Source organism: Podarcis liolepis (genome assembly GCF_965112155.1).
Source record: "Podarcis liolepis genome assembly, chromosome: 4".
NCBI classification, from domain to species: domain Eukaryota; kingdom Metazoa; phylum Chordata; class Lepidosauria; order Squamata; family Lacertidae; genus Podarcis; species Podarcis liolepis.
The window spans coordinates 41,494,436-41,517,076 of record NC_139558.1 but is presented as its reverse complement, the minus strand read 5'-3'; the positions used below and the strand labels follow the sequence as shown (position 1 = coordinate 41,517,076).

General features: G+C 41.9%; 2 protein-coding genes across 8 annotated transcripts in view; one reads left to right on the top strand and one right to left on the bottom strand.

Moving 5' to 3' along the window:
• Positions 1-1,196: 1,196 nt before the first annotated feature.
• TXLNG (taxilin gamma) lies at positions 1,197-22,327 on the bottom strand. 4 transcript variants are annotated; one of them, XM_083501988.1, is made up of 10 exons: positions 22,066-22,327; positions 17,431-17,746; positions 16,252-16,343; positions 14,224-14,394; positions 11,852-12,046; positions 10,042-10,161; positions 8,556-8,630; positions 6,715-6,807; positions 5,719-5,814; positions 1,197-4,596 (listed from the first exon to the last, which is right to left on the bottom strand). In XM_083501988.1, the coding sequence occupies exons 1-10, from the start codon at positions 22,195-22,197 to the stop codon at positions 4,270-4,272; spliced, it is 1,617 nt and encodes a 538-aa protein (XP_083358114.1). In that variant the 5' UTR covers positions 22,198-22,327; the 3' UTR covers positions 1,197-4,269. The 4 variants fall into 4 exon arrangements, with proteins under 4 accessions (XP_083358114.1, XP_083358116.1, XP_083358117.1 ...); XM_083501990.1 differs by having other exon boundaries at positions 17,602-17,746; positions 22,066-22,238; XM_083501991.1 differs by lacking the exon at positions 22,066-22,327 and adding an exon at positions 18,313-18,485 and having other exon boundaries at positions 17,602-17,746.
• A 115-nt stretch (positions 22,328-22,442) lies between these two features.
• The window catches only part of CTPS2 (CTP synthase 2), a 65,306-nt gene continuing 65,107 nt past the window's right edge, over positions 22,443-22,641 (top strand). For 3 of the 4 annotated variants that reach the window (XR_014525801.1, XM_083501946.1, XM_083501945.1), the window contains exon 1: positions 22,443-22,559. Coding sequence is in view for 2 of the 4 variants with exons in the window: in XM_083501946.1 (XP_083358072.1) it covers positions 22,492-22,559 (68 nt within the window). In the remaining 2 variants the exon portion in view is untranslated. The remainder of the gene's footprint in view (positions 22,560-22,641) is intronic. The other variant, XM_083501951.1, reaches the window with a different exon arrangement.

The window sequence follows — 22,641 nt, the reverse complement described above, 5'->3', positions numbered from 1 at the left end:
TTGCTAATGTTTCCATAGTCACCTTTGACTGGATTTAACAGTCCAGGGGTCATTTATCTTTACCTTTATCTTACCACAGAATTTACCTTTTGTGGCTTGAACTAGAACAATGTGTAGCAAGGTCATGCTTCCTGTGGAAGAGCTGTCCCTAATTGTCAGACTTTGTAGCTCTTTTCGCGGCAGCAAATGATACAAAAGAGTCAGGGAAATTTACATAGAATCATAGAACTAGGAAGTTTTTTCGAACATTTAGTCAGAAACTTGAAGCCATTGTTTCGAGACCTACCCTCCAGAGCAGGAGAAAACAAGCATGTTCCCTCTTCCATGTGACAGCCCTTGGGATATTTGAAGATGGCTATCATATCTCCTCTCAGGCATGCCTAACAGTAGTGTGACTGGGATGCTTTCTCATAAGGTCACTTAGCAAAACAGGTATTCCCAAAACACCAGCTGCACATTAATGTAGAGAGAAATATTTGATTTTTCGTAATCGTGAAAAAAGCACCTGGCACAACTTGGGTGTGTGTGTGTGTGAAAATACACATTAGGCACCTTAATACGAAGCACTGTTTGGTTCATTAAATCAAATTGCTCCCTGTAAAGGACATAGGCAAAACTATTGGGCAAAATACTGCTTGTTCACACTGTAGCCAGTGACAGTGAGTGGTAAAACAAAAATGAATGTTAGAATGACATCTTGACACTTTCTATCCTAAACGTCTTCCTTTTCGATTTATAAAGAGAGAATTTTGCGTCAATTTATTAGTTGAGATGGAAGAAATAGTACAGACCACAAGTTCAATAGATAATTAAAGGGATTGTTGTCCTCAGTTTTGTGTAAGACATACACCCATAATAGATGCTTGTTAAGACTCTGTCTTTTGCCACTAGATGGTGCTGGTAAACTCTTTTGATGCACCACTGATGGAAATCGAATGAAGTTTTCCATCCCATTATTAAAGGAATGTTTAAGACAGCTATGGTGTTTTAACATCTAGATACACTGATGGAAGGGCTTTGCTTTCAATTCTGAATCCTTAGGATAGCTATGGAAGTGCAAAACTGCATGTTTACAGTTCACTTAATAATATGTAGAGGGAACACCACCTATCTATGGACAAGACCTACAGCCAGAAAAGTGAAATTTAGTTGAGAACTCTAAAAAAAACACACAAAAAAAACCACATAGCCTAGTATATTAAGCACACATATTTACTTAATTTATACAGAACTGAGTAGATAAAATTTCAGATTCACATTAGTGAAAAATCTCTACAAAATGTTCTTAAAAAGCAAAAACAAGACTGGCTATTTTATTCAGCATTTCTTTTTCATGAAAGCAGGTATGGGTTGTAAAAATAAAGCAGAGTGTTCGGCACAAACTAAATATCTGCATCACTTTTCACAGTTATTTCCATCTACAGTCTGAAGAGGTAGATTTTCTGCAACACCTGAGAACTGAACGGTAACATAACCAGGTGTAATAGAGAGAGGAGAACGGATTGGAAAGATACAGCCCCCAAGCATGTATGCAAATACACTTAAGAATTACAAATGAAAAAGAGTGTTGGCTTTGAGGGTCCTGTGTGAGAATAGTTTAAGATTCTAGGGCTTAATCGGCAGATTTGAACCACCGGTTATGCAATAGGAAAAACAGTGCACTCCCCCCCCCTACACTGTACGCATCACTGCAAAAGGTATAAAGAGATGCACGGTACAAGCAACAGCCTTAAATTTAGCACATGATTACTGGAATTCGCACATTAAAGCAGCTGCCAGTGGTAAGCATGGGTTGTACAGGTGGAAGTACATTGGAAAAAGGAGCTGGAGAACAGCAGCGCAATTCCAGATCAGACAAGGACTGCGCTTATCCCATGCTGGCCCTCTCACTGGTCAATGTATGGAATGTCTTAAGATTTCAGGAAACAAAATTTAGTTCTACACTTAGAAAAGACAGGAACCAGAAAGAATAGTCAATTCAATTACTTTTAAGTATTAGTGGCCACAATCCTTAGGGTGTTTTTAGCTATAACGTGGAAGCAATTTTTAATGCACCAGGACCTAAAGTCTACTCTTCTCTAAAGAGAGCAAACGTTACACCAATCCTGGCTACAGGCAAGGCAACCACATACATTGGGTTGGTGGGGTGGGATGGGATGGTTCAGATACACCGCAGTTCGGTCCTTCAAAATTGCATTCAGTTTCAAATTATTTACTATGACGTCTTTGCTTACACATATATGCTTTAAAGTATTGGACAAGGTTTTTTGATTTGTTTTTTAAAGGAAACATCAGAAAATTTCTCTCCGGAATCAATTACAATCAAATGGTTATGACAGACAAAGCTCATTCTACCCTTCCTCACTGTAAACCTCCCACCAGCTTTGCTTTCTTTTACTGTACTTGAAATGCATACCAAAAAAGAAAAGAAAAAACTGCAAATGCACCTTATAAGGAATATTAACTGGCCAGTTTCCAAATTAGGTCACTGCAGATGCCAATTTAATTTTGCTCAATGGTATTAGGTAACATTCAGTAGGTGTGATCCAACCTTTATTTCCTTTCAAGACATCTATTTCCATTCTGTACATTTCACCAGGAAAAGGGTAGCACATAGCAACATAGCCTGAACATTCAAGTATTCTGCAACTCAGAGAGAATGGGTAGGCAAGGAGAGAACCTGCCAACAATTATGTGCTTGAGTCAGAAATCTCTTAAAAATGAAAACCAAATTAAATACCAGAAATAGGAGTATTTGTATTTTTCAAAACAACCAGCAACTAGAAAGCTACTAACTGCAAGGCAGAGTTAAACAGCAGCTTCTGACCTAGTAGCACTCTGCCTAACATTAACAAAGAAAACACTATTGGTCCCTGTCTTTTAAATAAATAAAAGAAACACAAGTCCAAATTATGGGGGTATCTGGGCTTTTCCAGGTCAATCTACATTCACAACACTAACCACAAACGCAACAAAAATAAAGTGGAGCCTCGCTTGCTGTATATTAGTTAACTGATGTGCCAAATCTACCAGGTAACCTATAGATACCAGAAGGCACTTTTGCTTACAGGTGTGTTTTATCTAGTCATACATTTTTATTTTACAAAAAGCAATAGTTGAGAAAACAGATCAGAGTATTCCCCCTCCATCCCTAGACGACAAACTGTATTATCTATACTCTGACCTATCCTTGTTAAATAGGCAAGTAAGTTTTCATGGGAACATGTTTCCAGTCAAATATGTGCATTATGGTCTGCTGTACTGTCTATTAAAGGGACCAACAGATGGAGCGTTATTGGTCATTACACTCATTTTCAGTGAACACCTTTGTAGCTGTTCATTATTTCATGCTAATTAGGCACCAAACCTAGTGAAGAAATAATGGCAGAAAAAAGTACTTTTGCCTTGCACCCACAAACCAAAACCCCATTGCATTTTGTTTTATCAGAAAAGCCACAACTACACACATGCATTTGTAGGCAGTAGGTTTTAACTATTAAGGTTTTATCTCCAGGATGATGCAAAAGTGTGCTCAAAATGCATCTGAGTTTTGGTCGGTGGTTAACTGGACAAACTTCTGAGCGCCTGTTTTCTTCCCTTCTTTCTTCACTTTAACAGGTCAGGCAACAGTCACTCCGTCTATGAATTGACTGTGCAGGACAATCCTGAGAAATATGTGAGTTGTACACCCTGTTTTCCAGTTGCAAAATTATATAGATTTCAAAGCTGTAGGCAAGACTGCAGCTACACTAAACCCTGTAAGAGTTTTTAGTTTTGTTCATATATGAATCCAGTAATGAGCTTCCACTGGCCATCACATCTCCAATTACAGTTCACTGTAGTATTTGGTCATTACAATTCAATACTAAGCCTTAATTCACTTAATAGAACCAACGATTCCCTCCCCCGCCCCCAAACCCGAGTCTGCAACACTCTGGCCACAGTTGTTCCCCTGACATGATGTTAAATCTGTACACGAGTCTTAGATGACATGGTGATGTGTGCTATGGGGTCAGAAGGAAGGAATCTGCATGCATCCTTTATGAGTTCTGTTTTAAAAAACGAGGCAGATGTGCAACACAGTTGTGGAAAATTTATAGATAAGCTATTCAATAGCCGCTATGCAGCTTCCTGTACCAGGCAAGTTCTGTTCTAAGAAAATACAGATATGGTAGAAAAAGTAAGAAAATTTTCACCACAAAACTAAGAGTTACCACCACCAGTTAAAGTTATACACAAAATATATCTCTCAATACAGTGTTTACACTTTTAGTCAACAAAATCTGCAGTAGGAATGGAACCCAGGCAAACAGTTTTTTCAGAGCCTTCATTTGCCACTGATGATTCAGGATCTGGCTGAATTCCTTCTTGCGCTCCATTGGTAGAACTCCCCAGTTCCTCATGCGAATTGAGTGTGCATGACTGGAGTACATGCACAGCGAGATCAACATCTGTTTCTCTTAAAGAAACCTGTTCCTTAAGAACTTCCACCTTCTCATTCAGCTCATTCCTTTCTGTTTGAAGAGCCCTGCACAGCTTTTCCAAACGCTCCAGTTTTATTTGGAAGCCTTTGTATTCTTTGTCCTTCACTGTTTTCTGCAGAAAACAAGCAAGAGATTGCACATGATGACGTTTGTGTGACCTGTTTCTGATTATTCCTCGTTGCTGCGGATGCTGTAATATTATCTGCTCTTTTTATTTTAGGATTGCATGTTTGGTTGGTTTTCATTTATATACAGTGGTGCCCCGCAAGACGAATGCCTCGCAAGACGGAAAACTCGCTAGACGAAAGAGTTTTCCGTTTTGGAGGTGCTTCGCAAAACGAATCTCCCATGGGCTTGCTTCGCAAGACGACAATGTCTTGCGAGTTCCTGCGGGTTTTTTACCCCCCCCCTTTTCTAAGCCACTAAGCCGCTTATCAGCTGATCCGATAAGCCGCTAAAAGCCGCTAATAGCGCTAATCCGCCAATGGGCTTGCTTCGCAAGACGAAAAAACCGCTAGATGAAGAGAATCACAGAACGGATTCTTTTCGTCTTGCGAGGCACCACTGTATTGTTGTACCCTGCATTACAATGAAGAGCATGCTAGAAATACTTGAAATGTTCAGAAACAAGATAATAAATTATATGTTTAGGAGCATTAAGCACGGCCCTCCCTTGTTTAACCAGAAGATATTAATAAAAGTGATTTGTATAAAAATAACTGGTAACTATTTCACAAGAGAAAAAGAAAGACAACAGGCAGTATAGAACAAAGAGCTGCTGCTAGTGCAAGGACTTTTGGCTGTGAATCAGAACTTCGCCTCCCTCTGTGCAACCCCTAAATCTGTTCTGGGGTCCCACCAACCCTTTGGAGCAGATTTGGGAAGGGTGCAGGGGGTACATAGGGAAGGCAAGTTAAACTGCACTAGTGAAATCACTTAGCAGCATACACTGCCCAATGTATTTAGAATATGATTGAAGACATCTATTCGAAATAAATTTGTTCACCAAGACAGCCAAATTATTTGTATGGATCATGACATCAACAAGCTTATCCACAAACATAATAAAATCTAAAGCTTTTCTTAGCTGCTTTTGTACAGTCTGCTTTCCAATGACGGGTTGGAGACCTGGTGGTTTTGATTCAACTTCACATTCTACAAAGCTATACAAAACAGGCTACCTGCATAATATATAAGGCACACTGGATTTTTAATCATGAAACCTAATACTCACTTCTTCAGCCATTTGCAAGAGAGCTTTGTTGTTGTTTTCCCATTTTGTGCGCCAAACTATTATTTCTTTTTCCAGTTTTTTTATCTTCTTGGTCATCTGAAACGTTAAAGTTATTGATTTCTTTTAAGCAAAAACATTTCACTACTTAAAACCAGGATGATCAGCCTTTTGGTGACCACTAACTCCCATGAGCCTCAGCCTGCTGGTGCCTGAGGCCTAAGATTAGCCAACCCTACCTTTTAAGTCTCAATGCCTCTTTATTCTTAAGTCACTCAAGCTCACTGTTTAAAATGAGATGTTAAACTGGAAAAAAAACACACATTATGGGAGGAATTCAACCCAGTGCTAAGGTGAATGTTCCATCAGTAGGAGGATTTTCCCTTGTGCAATGGAACTTTCTCCCCTCTCCTCCCTACATGTTTCATTTAAAGGTTTTTGTTTTAAGTGCACTATAATATCTCCCACAAGAAAAGCATACCAAGATCACTCAGTTATTGGCATTTTAGTAATTAAAATCATTAATAACTTTTAACGGTGGTGATTTAAATAATTAAGATGTGCACAGGCTAGCTAGGTCTCTTTCACAGTGCAATTCTATACCTCTTTTCTCAGAAGTTAAGTTTCACTGAGTTCAATGGGTCTTACTCATGGGTGAATGTATATAGGATTCGGCCACTAGGACTGGGAGGGCGGACCATAGCAAGAGTCTATGGCAGGTGGAACCAACTCATTCTAGTTTTGTGTCTGTCCGCCTCCCTGCTGCATTCCACGAGGGCAAAACCGAGGCTAAGGTGGAGGATTCTGACAGGAAATGCCAACCCTGGAGGCAGGCAGGTGGCTGGGAGCTGGATAAGGGGAGAGTAAGGTTGGTGGGGCACTGTCCCATTCACCCTTATGGACCAGCCTCCACTGAAAAGGCTGCAGTCTTACTACAATCTCCCCACTGTAAATGAATGAATGAGGCAGATCAGAAAATAATGCATGTAAACAAAGTACCTTTTCCATCTCTTGCCTGAATGTTGTGAAAAGTTCGTTGCTCTTTGCCATTGTTGTCTGGAATTCTTCAAATTTATCCATGTAGAGAGAAAGCTGAAGGAGACAATGCTTAAGTCCTCTATACATGTGCAATATTTAGAGTTACACATAAAATGCAGTAGCTACACAATGGAAATTCCACTATTTGGTAAACAGTGAAATATGTGATTTCAAAAGACTGAACTTCACTTATGTGACAATTATCTAAGGATGAGGTGGCTTTCAAAGCAGAACAGCATGCTAAAGGAGTTAAAAATAATGAGAATAAATGATTCTTTGTTTTGCTGGGTTTGCTGGGTTGTAGTCAACAAAGTAGTCCCATGAGTAGTCCCACTGAAGTGAACGGCTTTGAACCCATTTCCTCCTCTGAAGAACTTTTATCTAAGCTCTATTCACTCAAGTTTTAAACTCAACCACCACCTATGCATGTGCCCTAGGAAAAATCTTGCAAACTAACCATTCGTTCTCCCACTCCTCTCTTAGAACCAACAGATTAAGGATGCAATGCTACACACAGGTACCTGGGAGAAAGTTGCACTGAACTTAATGGTGCTTTCTCCTGAGTAGACGTGTGTAGGATTGCACTGTAGGATACCTAACCCATATTAAAGTAATACAAATTCTTTTATTTGCATAGTATGCAACAATGACGCAAATCTTGAGGTGGAAGGGAAGGTACTACAGGAATAACAAGTTTGTGAGTGGTTGAGCTGTCATGGGTGAACATATCTTATCAGTCCTCCACAAAACGTGACATGTAAATCCATCACAAACCTTTCAGGACACCACACAAGACATGTTTTTGCCAAAATCATTCTAGAAACTAAATTCCCAATTGAACTGCTTATTTGTGCCACTATTAACCAAGATCTCTTTTACATTACGCTGCAGAATAAGGCATAGAACAAAAAAGCCAAGCCACTGGGTGCACAAAAATGGTTTTAATATTGTTAAGTCATTGCCAATATTATAGGTTAGTATGCAATTTGTTTCAGCACTGAGTTTCTCAGGGGTACTTTCCCATGCACTATTAGTAAGCATTGGAAAAATGAAGTAAATCCAACAGCATTTAGATTTAGGCAGGGCACTACCAAACCAAGAACCAAGGCATTAGAACTTTTTGCCACAAGGTAGAACTTTTCCACGTGGCATCATGCAGTGGAGGTTCATATTAAAATCTATTCTTGTTAGTGGGATCATCATACACTAGGAAAGTCTGATTTTTGAGACTTACCTAGCATGACATAAGAGCAGCCACTTAAAGTGATAAACCCACTCACAAGAATGGTTTCACAAGTACCTGCATTATGGCCCAAAAACAGCCACCTTGGAGAAAAATAATAGTCCTGTGAATTTGCCAGAGACCAGCCAAAACGTACCCAGCACCATCAGAACAAGAAATGAGTTAATATACTGTTTTATAACAATAACAATAATAATGTGCTCAAGCTAGTGCAAGGATTTCCCCTTGTGCAATAGAACTACTCCCTCTCCTCTCATGTGCCCTCCCCAAATCTAGCAGGAAAAGTTGAGGGGAAGACCAGAACAGATTTAGGGGGCCAGGTGAGCAGGAAGCTACTCATTATCTCAAGAGTTCACCAATCTTCCAAGGGGGGTGGAATTTCCCAACTCCTTTTATCTTCCCTTTCCCAGGGGCTCCTTGTGGGTTTCCAACTTATTTCACTGATTTGCTAGTTTCTGAAAATGTTTTAGAAATTCTAAGAAAACAAATAATTTTCTCAACCAAGTTTGTAACTAAGTGATTAACATCCTTAATGCAGAAAATGTTTAAATTAGTTTACCTGCTGTTTTAATTGAGCTTCTTGCTGTTTCATCTGTTCACACTTGTGTCTAGACTCAGTAGCCTCTTTTAGTAGCTGAAGAGGAAGAGAAATTGTATTGTCTCTTCATTACTTTTAAACCAAAGAAAGCACATCATCTACATTTTGCTATGCCTTTATTCTTCCTATTTTATGTAAGAGATTTTAAACAAAGTTATTTATTGGCAGAAGATGAAGAAACTTACCAGCCGGCATTCAAATTTAGAGCCATTTTTTCAAAGTCAATTAGAACAAATGTATTTGTTTTCTTAAGGTCAATTAAAGTGGTGATACATGAGAGAGACAAATTTACAAATAAATTCAAAAATATGAACATATTTAGCCAGTCTTACTGTATTTGGTTTTGTTTAGCAGTTCCTATTAACACTACTGCAGATTTCCACTCCTATATAGTATATAGTATCACTGGTTACTATATCCTAACTACTGGAGATTCTACAACACTACTGCAAATTTTTCTCTGCAAAGGTAAAGCTTTGGTTTTGAATGAACATCACTGGAAAGATGTTCTGAGTTTAAGTGCACTGAAGAATTTAATGCACCATGGATCACACAACATGATGATCTCGTGTTCGGCAACATACTTTAATGGTTCACTAAAAATACACAGCTTTGTTGAGTAACTACAGAATATCTGTTCAAAATATTTTGAATGTATGGAATTATAAATATGTTAATCTGAAGATTTTCTTGTAGCAGTTTTTTTTAATGCTCTCTTAAAACTGCTAGGCATCCCAGCCATCAGGAGTTAACACATCTGTATTTCTTCCGAGCAGAAGAAAAAATAATGGCATGTAGAAATGCATTACGTACTAAGCTGCTAAGAGGTAATGAGACCAGCAAGAAACAAAGTTGCATATATATGTATACCTGAAAGAGCATCTCCACCCCCCCCCCATCATTCACCCCGGAGAGATCCAGCACCGAGGGCCTTCTGGCAGTTCCCACACTGCAAGAACTGAAGCTACAGGGAACTAGGTGCCCACCCTGTGGAATGCCCTCCCATCAGATGTTAAGGAGATGAGTAATTATATAACATTTAGGAAACATCCGAAGGTAGCCCTGCATAGGTCTTACTATGTTTTTATATGTGCTGGAGGCTGCCCAGAGGGGCTGGGGCAACCCAGTCAGATGGGTGGGGTACAAATACATGCATACATGACTTTTATTATTTATATATTATACATTTTAGTGCTACAAATTTACTCCATGCTAGTGAACTGTGTAGAAGTTGCCAAACTGCCCACTCTAGAGGACTTATGACCTATACAGATTACAGATAAGTTTGCTAACATACAGTAAGCACGAGACAGAAAATTCAAATGGAGCAGTTTACCATTTGTTCTAGTTCTAGTTTCAGGCCTAAAACACACTACTGTACCAAGTTACTACCAGAGGGAAAATTCAGGCATATCCAAATACTTTTCATGCAATCAGAAATACTTACAAACTCCCTCTCTCTCTGATGCTTCTCTTCTGCTTCTTTTATTAGCTGAGTTGTCTGCTGAAGCTTGGCATCTACCAGCTGCTGTTGCAGTTCTTTATGCTTGAAGACTTTGTCCATGTGCTAGAAGAAAGCATGAATGTTGGTACCATCAATACCTAGTAAACCTTTTCAAAAGATTCAAAACTGAATCTTTTTTTTAAAAAAAAACTTTAAAGTTACCCTCATGTTCATCATGGCTCTTACCTGGTTTAACTAACTGGCCACCACCACATACGGAAAGCCATGCTTAACCTGGAAAACGTGCTAGCAGTTTCGACACCATCAAAAAACCCTTGAAATCGAAGTGACCACCACCAATGTATGACTGACGAAACACATGCAGGCTGCAATCCTATGCACACTTAGTAACCCCGCTTAACAGAGTAGGCTTACTTCTGAGTAAACATGCACAGGATTACACCATTAAGCAACAGGTGCTGCACATACACCCCACAAACATAAATTCTGATTCTAACACAGAATATAGTAATCTGCGGCACTTCAAAAACAAGTAAGCAGAAGCAGGCTTGAGAAAATGTTTAACAGCTTGACTTATAGTAGAGGCTTTTTTATTTTATTAAGGAGCAGGATCGAAGACTGAGAAGTACAGCCATCGAGATGAAACGTAGATAACCAGAAGCTGATTTCAAATAGTATTGTTTGGCAGCATTAACTCTGTAAGACACACTATACAGTGGATTATTCAATACTAAATAGAACAAACAGTAACTGAAGTTTGAAGAGGGTGGTAAAGAAAATAAAATAATAATAATAATAATAATGCCATTCAGAGTTTCTATTTAGTTAACTGGTGCAATTTAAACACTGTGGAATTTCAATAAGAGTGTCTTATGGATCCCCGAAGGAATGCAACAGCATTTTTAAAATGTAAAATGGAGAACATCTGTATGTGTTCACTCTTAAGGTAACTCTTGGACTGGTACTTTCTCTCAACCCAATTTACCATGTTTACCAATTTACCCTTGCTTCCAGGAGGAAGGGCAGGGCAACAAGAGAGGGTTTGATTTAGAGCTGCACCGAGCAAAACATGGGACAATACTATGGAAGAAAGCAACATTTGTGAATTCTTTCTTCCCCTGATACCTGTTGAAAATCTGACTGGAGGGCAGGGTAATGGACCCTCCATCACAGAGTAAGAGATGACATGGGGTGCTGCGGGTGGAGTCAGTGAAAATAATGGCCCTCCTTGTTTCTTCAGCAGAGCCTTCACTGGAGCTCTGCCCTCTCTGTAAATTGAAGGAACTATTCCATTCGTTGAATGGCAACTCTGGATACAACCCAGAGTGTCTGAAAGAGCCAGAACCTGTGGCCTTCCAGATTATTGCTGGACTGCAACTCTCATCAGCCCCAGTCAGCATGACCAATGGACAGGGATTATAAAGTCAAGAGCGCAGGTGGAGGGCCACAGGTTCCCCACATGACTATACAGAAACATTGTATAGATCAAACATTTGCTCCTAAGTTGAGGTAAGTAGAATTTGTATTCCTTTCTGTATTTCTTTATATTGTGCAAATACTGCATCTTATGAAGTCAAGCTTTAAATGATGTCTCCTTCCTTCTACGTGTGACCTTTGATTATTAATTACTTTGTCAAATGCATTTCCTGCAGTCAGAAGCATCACATTCAAACCTAAGAGTAAATATGTTCATGTGAGATAATTTATCATCAAGCTGTAATATTCCAAAATGAAATGCTATTGAATAACAAAGCAGTGTCTAAAACAGTGAAGGACTAATAAATCCACTTACTTCTTCTCGCAGCGTATATTGTTCTACAAGTTTCTTCAACTTCTCTCCTAATTCAATATTTTCCTGGCGAAGCTTTGCATTGTGTATGCCATGCTGTTCCAGCTGTGCCTGAATTTCATTTAGTGTGATCTGGAAGTGGGCAGTTGCTTCTTTACGTCTCTCTTCCTCTTCACGGGCTTGTTGCATGTTCTCTTCCTTTTACCAAGAGAGATTAAAGCAACGTGTTTTTACTAATTATTTTGGACAACAATAAAAAAAAAAAATCAGGCCAATGTCATCTTAATGGTTTAGTCCCTTGGAATGGATGCTAGCTTCCACTTCTCTGGAACAATTTGCCTATAAGACACATGAACATGCACTGTTTTGCTCTCCAACCAGGATACAGAAGCTTCTCAGTAGGTTTTGTTGCTGAGGCACAATTATTAAGTTATACCTCTTGAACTGGAGACGTGGTGGCTATGAGCTTGAATCAGCAAAAGAAAGCAGCTTATAAATAAATTCTTTTCCACGTACCAGCAGCTACTAGCACCAGACAGTTATTGTCACTTCATTTGCAAAATAGGCTGGTTTCTACTGAAGCAAGCAAGTCTATATTTTGGGGGAACAAGGAGCTATCAATTGTTTTCCACAGCAGGGCCTTTGTTGTTGTGCTTCCACACCTCTGCCTCATGAGAATCAATAGTCACCACAAGATCTACACCAACACCCAGCATGAGGTCCAACTTGCTGTTCTTGCTCCTGCCTTAAATATGCAGACAAGCTCCTGCCTCCATTGAAGTACAAGCGCATGGTATGCAAAATAACTCTTTTATCTAGAACCAGGCTGGTCAAACTTTGTGACTGACGGGTCTAGTAGGACACCCTAATTTTAACTTCTACTTAACTACAACTATCAACAAAAGCGAGTAGTAGCACATTTCCATGAATTAAGGGCTGATCTAACTGAAGAATCAGGTTGTTTTTTCCAGAACAGTTGCACGTCACTACAGCTACTTCCCAAAGTGCTAACAATATCATAGCTTTAACTTCAGGATGGAATAAGGGAAGGAGGATACAATTCACACTTGGAGTGATGCTATCTCCACAGGAGCTAGGAAAAGAACAGTATTGCCTTGCCCCCAATCTCCTCCCCCACTTCATCAGAGCACAAGAACTTAATAAACTTCCTTATACTGAGTCCACTGGCCCATCTAAACCAGTAGCAGTGAGTCCTCTGTGCTTTACAACTACTAATGGCCTTTCCTCAATGTGCTATTTGCTAGGACTCTATGGGATACTGCATCACGTAGACTAGACTTTGTAATGCAGCAGGAGGCACCAGCAGATCTCCTTAAATGGGGCTGAGGCTTGTTACTTAGAGAACTAATCTCCCCAAAGGATGCTAGGGAGTGTCAGGGAGAGTCAAAAACTGATTTCCAGAGCTGGGAACAGGGAAGGAGGGGTGGACATTCCCCCCTCTCTTTGCTCTTGTTAAGTTTTTTGATGGTGTGAGAACAGTCTTTAATGTCCTGAGAATGTTGGGAGGAGGTGAACCACCCCCACACAGCTGCCTTCCTTAGTTGTGGAGGATAGTGCCTTCTTTGATGTTTGACATTGTTTTGAGAAAGTGAAGCAGTGGGAGGGGGTGGCTAATGGATGATCTGCACGTAACCAGTCTTGGAAGCCACACAGGCTATCTATAAAATTGGACAGTTTGGGCAGGTTTTTTTTGAAGCTCGTGCATGGACTGATCGGCTGCAGGGCCGTGCAGACTGAGGCTACCTGGGGGAGTCGCTTTGCCGCTTCCTGAAGGCTTCCAAGTAGCAGATTGAAGTGCTTGCTTGGTATGTATATATTGCTTGCTGTTTTGGAATAAAATCTTTAAATCTTCTCACTCACTTGTGTATTTTGTATTGCTTCTGAATCTCATTATAAAAGAACCACCTTGTCTTTGGCATGACAATACCCCATACCACCCTTCTGTATGCTGCTTAATCATCTCAAGTGCTCTTACTACTACATCCTTGTCACACTGTACTTGCAATAATTCATTGCATCCAATATGGGTTTAGAGCTGGACACAAACTGAGAGAAGCCCACCTGCTTTCTAGCCTCTTATCCCTGGGTCCCAGTGTAAAATGTATTAACAACCTTGTTCAGAGACACATTTCCAGGGGATAACCAGCAGTCAACTTCTAGAGGATCAAGCTTCTTTGCTATAACATAGCATCAAGGAATAAACTAAACTGGTGCTCAATAGACTGTGTTTCCATCCACTCCCAATTGTTTTCCATTTTGCTATACTATTGTTTATATATTCCAGCAGCCACCCTATTTTTAGAAAATCATATTGCTCTCAGAATCTGCTTCATGTACTATCTTATCAAACTGACCTTTAAAGTTTTATTATGGCGTTGAAGCTCACGACAGAGAGATTCCAGTTTGCTGCGTGCTAGAATGGCCTTGCTGTGCTCACTCTGCAAGTGGACCTTCTCTTTCACAACCTGTGCTTGTTTCTTCTGCAACATCTTCATTTGCCTTTGAACATTTCGGCTCTCCTCCAACTAAATGAGAAAAAGAAGAGGTTAAAAAAACCCCCAACCTATTCTTTGCCATTACCCTTTAGAACTGAAGTGGTTTTCTGTAGCTACAGTCTCCAACGGATTGCATTTGTTTTTAATCAATCAGATAAATAGGCCATAAGCCAACAGAACCAGAACCTCACAATCACAACTTGCTACAGAATCATAAAATTGTAAAAATTGAAGGGAGCCTGAGGATCATCTAGTCCAACTCCCTGCAATGCAGGAATATGCAGCTGCCCCTTAGAGGGATCAAACCTGCAACCTTGGAGTTATCAGCACCAAACACTAACCAACTGAGCTATTCACTTGGATTATGTTTCATTTCATTATAAATGAGCATAATCAAATCCAGGTAAGATTGAGGACTGCTAGGGCCTCTTATCCAGACTGGAGAGATCTACAGTGGTACCTCTGGTTGTGAGCGGGACCCGTTCCGGAGGCCCATTCGCAACATGAAAAGAGCACAACCTGAAGCGCCGTATCTGCGTAGGTGCGTGGCGCAATTTGGTGCTTGTGCGCATGCGTGAGTGGCGAAACCCGGAAGTAACCCTTTCTGGTACTTCTGGGTCGCCGCGGGAAGTAACCTGAAAGAACGTAACACGAAACAAACCTAACATGAGGTATGACTGTATTTTAAAGAAGAGGGTCAACACCTCCCAGTTATTTTAGTTTGCAATCTTTGCTACCCTTGTAGTATAACTGGAAGCTTGGACTGTGGTGATGGCCAGGTGTCCTTACCCCCATCAACTCCGCCACCACACAATGCATACACCTATAACCAATATTCCTCTTTACTTCTGAACTAGCTTCAGAACAGGATTCACAATGCTAGTTTCTTTTAGAATCTTGTGACTTTGGAATCCACAATTCTTTCTTCTTTCCACATTGTCCTTCCATGACTTAAGGCAAATTTCTCAGCAAATCTTTTAGAACTTTTTGTCTGACAAGACAATAAGTGCACATAGACAACCTCTCATATGTTGACCTTCATCTATAGAATTCTTTACTCAAGATTTGTTACATTCTAAACATTTTCTGAATTGAATACACAGCAGATGTGGGGTATGTGCAGGGGGAAGGAGAAGAAGGGGAAGACCTGTTGCATAAGTAGAAGTCCAGTCTGCTGTCATGCGGACATGTTGGATATAACCCAGGAACTAGGGGCATGATCCCACATAAACAGAAATTGCATACACTCTTTTCTCGAAGAATTATCCATTGTGCATGCGAGAGGGAACAGGCAATCTTGCAGTCAACAATACAGCTGAATGATAGCTGGTGTCTTGACTAAAAACACCTAGCCAAAGCATATGTAAATACCATTTCCTCTGTATTTATACATATTCCAATTACAGCTTGGATGTGGAACCTATGACTGTCCAGTTGCTGCTGCACTAAATTGCTTCTGAGTCACAGGTTTCCCACCCCTGAATTAGAGAGTCTTTGAATGAAGCAGCAATAGGGGCAACAGAAAGTATAGTTCTGCTTCCTCACCTTTATCAAAACCAAATAATGTCTTAACATGCAACCAGGAGCTTAAAAGGTTCCTGCACTTTTGAGAGGACAGTGCCAAATAACATACATAAAAAAATATTTTTTCCATTATCCCGTTATAATAAGCTTTAACCAGGGTGATATTAAGCAGTATAGAAACGGTGCAAATAACAACATTAAGATGTTTAATTGTTCTTGACATTTGACATTTCAATCTGTTTCTATTGGTTGTAGGAATATTCAAAGGAATGAAACTCCAATGCTAAGATACCTAGGCATGTTTACAAAGTTAATTTGCAACTACAGAGAAAGCATGTGACTTTAATTGTAGTACATAATTACCAGATCAGCATATTTCTTGCAGAGTGCAGCCAACTTTTCTTCTGGAGTAGCAAGAGTATTTAAAGCTTGCATCAATAAGAGTACTTCTTTCCCTACAGACCAAGAAGAAAAGTATTTTAGAAGTATTACCAGAACATTTTGTGCTCTGAGTAACATATGTTGATAGTAGAAAATGGAACATTTATAATTATACCTAGAAAATGCAAAGTATTAGGCAATTATCAACAAAAAAAGCAACAAGAACTTTGGTACAATACAAGGCCAGATTACTGAAAAAGAAGTTTGATACAGTAGGAATACTGGACATTTCTTAGGATCTCTACTTCAAAGACAAAGTGATGAAACAGAGCAAGGCATTTTTCAAAGTACCATAAAAAAAACATAAGAAGAGCCTTGCTGTATCAGGCAAAAGGCATATCTGGACCAGGATCCTATTCTCACATTGCGAACCAGAGGCCTAAGGGAAGCCCGCAAGCAGGACTTGACTACAAGGGCGATTTTCCCACTTCCGATTCCCAGCATACGACCTCCAACACTGAAGGTAGAACATAGCTTTATTCTCCAGTTATCAGAATGTCTCACCGTTTTCTAAAATTAGATGTCATAAAGCAAAGGGGGGGAAAGCAAAGAACAAGGCAGCAGAAGAACCTTCTGTTGGGTGTCCTAATCCCGTGATCAGAACAGTGAGAGGGAGTTAGGCTTGAGTGGAAGTCTCTATCTGCCAGGTTCTGCTCGGGGGGGGGGGGGAGAGGGGTAGGTACTCCAGTAGCACAGAGGCTCCACTGTGACTACCAAACACAGGATGTTGAAAAGCTATTGCTGACACAAACTACCATAGGGTTCCAAAACAGGGGATAGATCAGGGACAGGGATGTATCCACCTGATCCTAAGCCAGTCATTTTATTAGAGAAGGGCCTGATCTGAGCATGTCTCCTGCACCAGACTAGAGCTGCCACAACAAAGACTCCCTCTCCCCACATACACATCTTCTTCAGTCCTAACTGGCAGGGCTATAGCAGAGGATCCACTGGTTCACACCACCTTAGCCCCTCTTTCGACTGCTTTGCTAAGTATGTTATCAAGAAATGTAAACAAGTGTTCTATTTTTTCAATGCTGGACAACCTAACTTCAAAAGTCAATGTTCAATTATTTATCCTGGTTCAGCACTGTCGTATACCTAAGGTTTTCTCTTTGCCCTTCTCACTTTCTGGATCTTGCTGGCCATCAGGTGGGTCAGTACGAGTCTCTTCTCTTCCAGGGGTCTCCTCTCGCAATTCCTGAGGGCAGAATGCTGCTCCCAACACATTTCTGTTTCTGGGAATAAAATCCTCTGCCTCCTCCAACGCACCTGCATTTTCCGCGCCATCGCAATTTGTATCTGAATGTTGCAACATTGTATTCAGCGCAGCGCACTTGCTGTTCCTCAGCTGCTGGTCCGGGCTGCTCCTTCCAAATTTACAGTTTTGTGGTTCTTCCTCAGTAAACAGCATATGCTTTGAAGGGAGAGAAAAGAGCTCAGGTTACCCAGGCGGAAAAGACCCATTTGTATTTCGTCCCGAGGTTAACACGCATTGACAAAACCCCATATACAGTGGTACCTCGGGTTAAGTACTTAATTCGTTCTGGAGGTCCGTTCTTAACCTGAAGCACCACTTTAGCTAATGGGGCCTCCTGCTGCTGCGCCGCCGCCACTAGATTTCTGTTCTCATCTTGAAGCGTCTGTAACCCGAGGTATCCCTGTACTGTATTACGTGTTATTTGTTTTTTACGAATGACATAGCAGCAGGCTAGGGATGCCAGAGCAAACCCTTCTAGTTAACCGCGCCTCGGTACAATCCCTCGCGGTACAGTCCACTTCTCCTGAAAACAGCTGAGGATCGTGCGGGGCAGAAAGAGCGCGGCGGGAGATGCTACCCGCCGCCGGAGAAGGTCCCTGACAAGCGAGGACCGGGAAGGGACGGCGCCGAGAGACGGGGGACGACGACCGGCGCCTTTTGTCCCGATGCGCGGCTGTTGCTCAGCTGAGCGCGCGAGGAGAGCGCGGCGGGAAGCGGTTTACCTGCTCCGCCGTCTGCCTCGTCCACCACCACCGAGGACCCGAGGAACCTGCGAAGCCGGAAGCTGGCGCAGGGGCTAGAAGGGCGCCAAGGGGTGGAGGAGGGATTTCCGCTCCCTGCTGCTTAAATACCCGGCTATTGCCGGCGCTCGCGCCGCCGTGGGCGGGGCTTGGGCACGCACGCGGGAGAAAGGACGTCAAAGAGGCATCTGCGGCGCCGGCTGCCGGCGAGGAAAGCGCAGGCCAAGCGGGGGCTGCTTTGGGGACAATGGAGTTCCATCCCCAAATGGGAGGGCAGCCCAGGGTTGGTTTTTTTAAATGTGCACACACCCGCTCTCTCAGTGCCATGGGGAATTTCGAAACAAAAATTAGTTACACGTTTATTTGAAGTTTATTTAAAAGGAAGCCTGATGCCGGGTTTATTTTTTGGAAAGAGGCTTTCTTAATAGCTATCGGAATGTCCCGCAGGGGAAATGAATGTAACAAGTGTTCAAACCCGACGGCTCAATTACTCTGCAGTTTAAAAACCTTATAACAAATCAGCAATAAGCAGTTTCATATTTGAAAGATTTGAAAGATTCCATTCCATCCCACTCGATGGTATGAATTGCTTTGCGGGTAAGGAGAGAGATGCATGGGTTAGCTGGGCTCCAGCTTTAGGAACAAGCTACGGATTAGGTGGGGAAGGTTTATGGAATATTGGCCACAATTTTTATTGAAATAGGGTCATGAAGGGAAATTAAAGTAATGAAAATATTTGATGCTCTATTTATTAGAAAAGAAAAAGCTATTAATTTAACCTATTGGAATTTTTGGTAAAGACTGGCAAAAAAAAAAGAATGAAAAAGAATGAAAATAGCATGGGGGGAATGGGATATGATGTTATTTAGAACCTCTCTTTTCCTGACAAACTGTTGCTGCACAGAAAAAAAAGGACAAGGAATCAATATTTTGTGACAGCAGCAAGATTTCTATATGCAAAATATTGGAGACTTCTGAGCATATCATCTTAAACAGAAAAGGTCATGTGGGAATTTTCATCTATAGTTCAAAGACCTAATTAAGGGTCAAAGGAACAAATGGAGTAAGCTTGCTAAAATGTGGTCATTCTTTAATTTTTGTACAGTAAAATCAATCTACAGTAAATGCACAATTATTGTTTCAATGTTAGATTTATCTAGTTTTACCTAACAATTCAGTTTGCATCAGAAAAAATTATGATGTCCTAGAGAGCGATCTAATTTGCCTTGTTAATTTTACTTGTATTTAATAAGCAAAAGTTTTTAAAAACTCTATTATTTAATATATTTGCAACTGAGAACTCAGAGCTAGTTGGTAGTTATGTCCATTTTAGATTAGAAGCAAAAGCAAAAATTTATACCATACTGGAGTTCATGGCTGTGCTAAGATACAGACTTTGACTATGCTAAATAATACTGGCTCTACAGGCTAGGGGCCTGTGGAAAGAGTAACAGTTGCTTTTCAAAGCATGTTTTAAATACAGTGGTGCCCTGCAAGATGGAAAACCCGCTAGACGAAAGGGTTTTCCGTTTTTGAGCTGCTTCGCAAGACAATTTTCCCTATGGGCTTGCTTTGCAAGACGAAAACGTCTTGCGACTGTTCCGATTTTTCCCCGCTCCCCCCCCCTTTTCTAAGCCGCTAAGCCTTTAATAGCCGCTAAACGCGCTAATCCGCTAATAGGGTTGCTTCACAAGACGAAAAAACCGCTAGATGAAGAGACTCGCGGAATGGATTAATTTCGTCTTGCGAGGCACCACTGTACTCCCCTACCCAGCAACTGAGCAAACAGTATACAAACAACCCCTGATTTGCGCAGGGCTTGTGTTCTACATCATCATGCATGTCAGTAGATCGCGCAGAAGCCTGACCTGCTATCTTCTGGGTTTGAAAACAGCACACCTGCTTTGAGCAAACACAAAATTGTCATCCCCTGTACTTCTAAACTGCAGTGACATTTACACATATTTTTAAAGCAATTATATTAAACTACAACTCTTCACACAAAAGCATGGTCTCTCAAATTATTTATGATCTGAAGTAATCTTAGATGTTACCAAGATATTCATGTCCTTTCTGACCTTTTGAGACCTTGGATGTCTCTCTCTATGTGCCGCTACCTTCTGAACTAAGGTGGGTGGCTACAAGAGACAGAGCCTTTCTTTTGAACTTTTCCAACCTTCCTTGAGTTTTAAGAACCAGTTAAAATTCTGCTTTTAACCATTTAGTGAGATTTGAAATGGCTGTTGTTACTAAAGCTCACTGTCTAGTCAGATTTAATATTAATAAATTATTCTTCTGCAGCACAATCTACTTAAAAGTCCTACTGAATTCAATGTGGTTAACTCCCCTCTAACTAGGGTGAGGACTGCAGTCTTGCTTTATTATCCAGTTGTTGCTTTTATTATATGTTGTAAACTCCCTGTTCAGTATGCAGGATTAATTCATTTTACGTAAGCAGAATACTGGGAGATGTAAAAGGTGTCTTCCCGTTTCCCATATTTTGCACACTTCACATCTCAGATATGTAGCAAAATATAGCCAAACACCATTTTTCACATGTTACATTTTACTAGTATTTACCACCCCACATAAGCAAAATTTTCTTCCAATAGTACATAATAGATATCCAAGCAAGTACTCAAGTCTTTTTTGTTCACTGTAGCAAGTGTCCCGCTGTTCTTGGACAAACTGGATTAGCAACCAGTCTTCTAACTCTAAGATTTGCTTTGGCAAGCAGGGTCATGTCATCAAGCCATCTGCTCTTTTAGGCTCTGGATCAGGAAAGGCCAGAGGAAAGGCTTCCTTGGCTGCTGCACAGAGGACTCCTGAGTGACAGTGTCCAAGCTAGCATATTTCCACTTGCCTTTCATGAAGGACATGTTGTATGGATGGCTTTCTTGCCCACTGCTTGGTGAGGTGCTCAAACCAACACACACACCCCAGCCTGTTTTTCCAACGGGAAAAAATTCACAGGGGCTTTTAGTGTTGCTTTTGGACAAAGCTGTTTCAATGCCTTTGTCCATCCTTCTTACCTTTCTATACTGACCTAGGGCCTTCGCAGTTGCTGCTGGGCACCAGCGTGAGAGAGAGAAGCAAAAACAACGATCTGCATTTTTGGTTTGGCTAAAAGAGGCAGACAGGCAACCAGTGCGTGCCCACACATAAACTCGCAAGCCTTCCTTCTGAACAGGTGTTTGTTAGCAACGCCTGGGAGATCCGTATGGCAAACCCATATCGATATGATTTTGTTGTATCAGACTCCCATCCCTCGCCAGGAAGGAGGGCTGGAAAATATTAATATCACCTTGCGCACAAAATCCTATTAAGAGACATCTCTTCCTGCTGCTGCAGTCGTTACGACTCTGTGCGGCTACGCGAGAACGGCCTGCCGGCCCTTTGGCGGGGAAGCCATAACGCCCCGGGAGAAAGAGAAACGCAAGAACCGGATTAGCTGAACTGCCGTTTACCAAGCGGCCGCCACGGGCAGCCCAGCTTCGGTTCCTGTGCCCCGAAACGTACTTGAAGCCCTCACCTCCCCAAGGGCCTCTGCCCCGAGTCGCCCCACACCCAAGAAGAGCAGGCTCGCGCGACGCTCCTGGGGGCACCGTGCCCCGTTTCCTCAGGGAGCCCTTCGAGAAGCCCCTTGCCGTTTCCACTGCGCCACGGGGCAGCGGCCGCGTGGAGAGCAGGCGCCCCTCGCCCGCGCAACGGAGAACGGTAAGGGCGGGCTCTTACCTCAGAGCCGCCTCCTGACGCCCGCGCCGCCTCCTGCCCCTCTCGCTGCTCCTGCGGCTGTGCAGGGCTCGGTCCGGTCCCCACAGCACGGATGCCGTCGACACACGCTAGCTCAGCTCTGCGCGCCGCCATAGTGTGACGATAATACCCAAACAAGCCGGCCTACGCCGGAAGCGCCTCCCCTCAGCCAATCACCGACCACCCTTACCCGTCATGTGACTCAGAAGAAACGCCCACCGCTTGGGCCTGGGTGAAGAGGCTAGTGAGGGAGCGAGCCTAGGACTCGCTGGAGAGGCGGCCGTGAGAGCAGCTTCGGACTACAACTCCCAGCATGCCCTCTCGCTTTCCCTCCCGCCCGCATTGCTTCGCGGGAGTTGTAGTCCAAGGCGCGCTTCCTTCTCTCGCTGGTAGCGGCGGGGTGCGCACATGTCCGTTGCGGGATGCCTTCCGCTCTTGAGGCGCTTTCTCAGCAAAGCGCCCCACTCCAGGCTGGGGTGAGTCCACTTCATTTTCAGGAGTTGTTTTGTAATCCTGGACAGGCATTCCGACGTTTCCTGAAGCTGCTAAACGTGGAAT